General features: G+C 40.4%; 1 protein-coding gene across 1 annotated transcript; it reads left to right on the forward strand.

Moving 5' to 3' along the window:
* On the forward strand, positions 1–2,346 carry LOC134178641 (uncharacterized). The gene is made up of 7 exons (XM_062645529.1): positions 1–872; positions 934–986; positions 1,046–1,616; positions 1,674–1,782; positions 1,851–1,917; positions 1,980–2,033; positions 2,091–2,346. Exons 1-7 carry the CDS (start codon positions 716–718, stop codon positions 2,148–2,150), a joined length of 1,071 nt encoding a protein of 356 aa, XP_062501513.1. The 5' UTR covers positions 1–715; the 3' UTR covers positions 2,151–2,346.
* The last annotated feature ends 1,651 nt before the right edge of the window (positions 2,347–3,997 follow it).

Here is a 3,997-nt window from a genome sequence, read left to right on the forward strand (position 1 = left end):
GATCTGCATGGTTTCTTGTAATCTGCAGACAATGCATCTTCTAACATCTAGAAGCCAATCTGAGACGTCTCAGTTCAGCACACTGATGCCTGTGCAAATAGCATGCTTACCCAATCACTCGCTTGTTTCTTGAAAGTGAGTATCTTCTTCTTTTTGGGTGTGGCTGAGTTGTGGAGATTAGCACGGGTGGGCACAGCATCTGACTTCAATTTGGTTTACTTGCTGTCAAGTCTAGAGCTTTCAAACAGGTCTGAATCTATCTCAAGGCAGTCTTTCTCAAAGTGAAGGCTGCGTACGCCAGTGTACTCTGTTGTGCTTTCCCAGGTGTCTCTGGTAAGGCAGATTTGGGTTATTGATCTCTTGCGCAAGTTATGGATTTTGGGGAATCAAAACGCGATGACTCCAGATGTATTCATACTGCTGCAATCTACTGCGACACACTGACACCCCATATCTCACTTGAAAGAAGGCGTCCTTCCTATTCTCTCGTAGTGTTTTTGAAATATCAATTTTATTTTGGTGCCAGCATTGGCAGATCTTTTAATTCAGTTGATAAAATAAATTATGATTTTTGCACCGCAGTAGCGCTTTAAAGTCATTGTTTCAAAGATCAGTGTGTGCGGCTGTATTTATCAGTATGGGTGTTTCAGCAATTTAGTCTTTAGAGATTTTTAGCTCATGCAGTTGTTGTTTTACTCTCTTTCCATTGACTAACATGACACTTGTTGCTGTGTTTGTTGAGCTATTTTGTGACAGCTACAACATCATATTGCTAATAGGGTCAGATTCAGATTATGATTCACCAAATGAGTTGTCTGCCTCGGTGCCTGTTGTTTCGGACAAAGCAGTAAATACAACTGTATCAACTGGTGGTAATAAATGGACAATAAATTTGCTTGAGTTGTGTTGTTTATGCTTGTGCTTTAATGGTAGTACAGAAGCTTGAAGTGTCAAGGCATAGTGGCAGAGGGACAGGTCGTGGACTGGTGAATTATAAAACCGCTAGCATTTTTTGATTTTTTAAGTTCTCTCTGTTTATATTCAGGGAAGAGGTGTTGTGGTGGAATCTCTTCGGGCTCCTGGAGTAGGTCGTGGTGGAGTGAATCCAGTTGATGCTAGTGTTGTTTCTGCAGTTCCTGACGCTTATGGCAAGCAGCAACTGAAGCAGTCACCAAAAATTGTACATAGGCAACAGACAATTGTAACTCATACAAAGTCATTGACACCACCACCAACCAATTTAGCAACTGGTGGCATGACTAGTAAGCCTGTTATGCTTGGACGTGGTCTTCCTGTGCCTTCTGTGTCTCGGGCTCCACCACCGGGTTTTGGACATGTCGCACAAAATTCTGCTTCTGCTGCTGGTCAGGAATTCTCAACTAGGACTAGTTCTGTGTTGCAACAGGAGCCACAAGAGTATCGTTATAGTGTTATAAGTGTGCCACCTTCAAATATGCCTTTTCATCAGCCATGGTCTCAAGAACCAATTTTTAGAGCACAGCAGCTACATGGAAATTTTAATTTTACAGACATGTCTGCCAATGTTTCAGTTACTGGATCTGTTGTTGGCTTTGGACGAGGTGGAGGGCCTGTACCTTCTTGGAACTCATTACAGCGTAGGAATTGTGAGCCGGTTTGCCAATTTACTATTAGAATACGGTATTTTGTTGCAGTTGGTGGTCAGCAGAAGCATTCTGTCCAGTCTCCTCACGTAACCATACTTGCTGAAGAGCCAGAAGACAAACAAATATGGCTTCATGAATGTGTGGAACGTGAAAACAGGTATGACATTGTTGCTTAGAATTGTTACTGTATTTTGATGTATTTGTACGTCTAAATTGTTGTTGTAGTGAAGCACTTGCTACTAAAGATGAAAATAAGAGGAAAATAAGAAAGCTTCAGAAGCTTTTGAATCAGGTAGTGAAGGCAGTTTACAATTCCAGCAATGTAGATGTATCGGTGAATCATTTGCTGCGCAGATTTCTGTTCTTGAAGAGAAAAAACATAAAGGCGATCAACTTGACACAGACCAGGTGAGGATTTCTAAGTTGCGTTGTAGTTGATTGCCTTTGAGCTATGAGTTTATGCAGCGGACAAAACTAGCTAGAAAACGCCAACTGGAGGAGGAATTGCAAGCATTGGAGAGATAGCCTGCGTCAGTTGACGGCTGCTTGTCACCTAAAATTTCTAGTGAATATTGCCTTTTGTTTGCAAATGATGACTATATTATTATAGTTAATCATAGTTATATGTTCAATTCTAACGTTGTCCGCACTAACTTAAAGAAATGCTTCTTTTTGAGCAGCTGGAAAGTTTGATTTTAGAAAGAAAATGTATAACAAATGCCACGGTGGTAATGAATAGCAGTATGCATAATTTAGTTTTATTAATGTTTCTGCTTGTTACACTTGTATTTTTCTTCAGTTGAGCGTAACTTATCAACTTTAGACATTGTTTACTTTAGTAGTTGCTTTGTTTAGACACTTACCCACACTGGAATAAAGAGTTTGTCATACTCCTTTGACCCCTCTCACCAACTTGTATTTATAGTCTATCTTATATAACTTTGTTTGCCTGCTGGCATAGTCATCTTTTCCGTTGTAACGCTTTGATCAGAAGTTCATGGAGGTCTTTTATGTAGGAATAGGAGAGGCAGAAAGTTGAACTGTACACACGTCCATAATGTGTTGCACATTGATTGAATTGAATATATATCATTGAGTGTCTACCTCTTTTTGCGCCTTTGGTTATTTCTCAAGTGTCTAAAGAACCCATTATAATTAACGTTCAACATCAGATAGTGTATTTCTATTAGGTTGATTGGTAACTAAGCATCCATGGTATATAATAACAATATTTTATACCAAGAGGTGTGACACTTTAGTATTGGCACTATGAAACAGTGTCGTAGATTTTTGTACTTTTATTGCAAATTAACGTATAGAAATGAAGTTGTTTCTTAAATTTGATTTTATGGTTTTTGGAATTTAATTGAAGCTAACTACTGAAATAAACCCGACAGTGGGGATTATCGTAGGCAACTGGGGGCTTTCATTGTCGTTGCCTCAGCATCACTTGTGTTGTCCTGTTCAGTATCTGGTACAGTATTAGGAACAGTTTCAGGTATGTTATCACGCTGCCTCTGACCACAGTATTTGTACAAACTTGCAAAAGCGTGTTCAAGTTCTTGTAGTCTCTTTGTATATCTAGATTTCAATGATGCTTTTGGAAACACCGTTTTATTATTCTCGTCAAAGGTCGTTCATGTAGCTCGTTCTGTAGCAACATGAGTCGAACAGTACTTTGCGTGCCTTTTCATCTCTGTTGAGGAACACAACTGGATGATTGAATTTGTGAAGTGGCATCCCAAGGGCACAGTACACATCTTCCCGAGCACTGACTTTCCTATTTGTCAGGCGCTAAGTGCACGCAAGAGTCGTGGAGACTCTGGTGCACGCACGCGTCTTAGTTTTAGTTTCAGCTCCAGTTCTTCGATCTTTTCAAGCTCGGCACTATTATATATGTAGAGATAGTTTTGGTTGGTAGAAGGGGTCTTTGGAAAATGCAGACACCACATGCATATTCTGAGTACTGTGGATTGCAAACATGCACTTCAAAGGGAAGGGCCGATTCTACCAGCTGTCACAGCTCTGAGTCATCATCAGAAAATGCACATGCCTCACATGAGATATACTTGCCATCTAGAGTCAATGATCACATTATCAGAAACTGAACCAAGCTTGAGTGAATTTTTTATTCAAAAGAAGGAGTGGGCGCATGTGAGCTCATTGGCTGTAGGTAAAATGCCGGTTCTAGCGCATCCTGCTCTTTGCTCTAGAATCCATGTGTTAGTCACACTCTACAGATCGCTCTGATCTTGACCCTCATTCCCCCTATACATCCTGCCGGTTCCATCAGGGAAACAGAAATGCTCTACGGTACCGGTGTAGCTGCAGAGACTATCTACGTAAATTGATAAGAAACTTTGCTAGGAGCT

This window comes from Corticium candelabrum, chromosome 4, assembly GCF_963422355.1.
Source record: "Corticium candelabrum chromosome 4, ooCorCand1.1, whole genome shotgun sequence".
NCBI classification, from domain to species: domain Eukaryota; kingdom Metazoa; phylum Porifera; class Homoscleromorpha; order Homosclerophorida; family Plakinidae; genus Corticium; species Corticium candelabrum.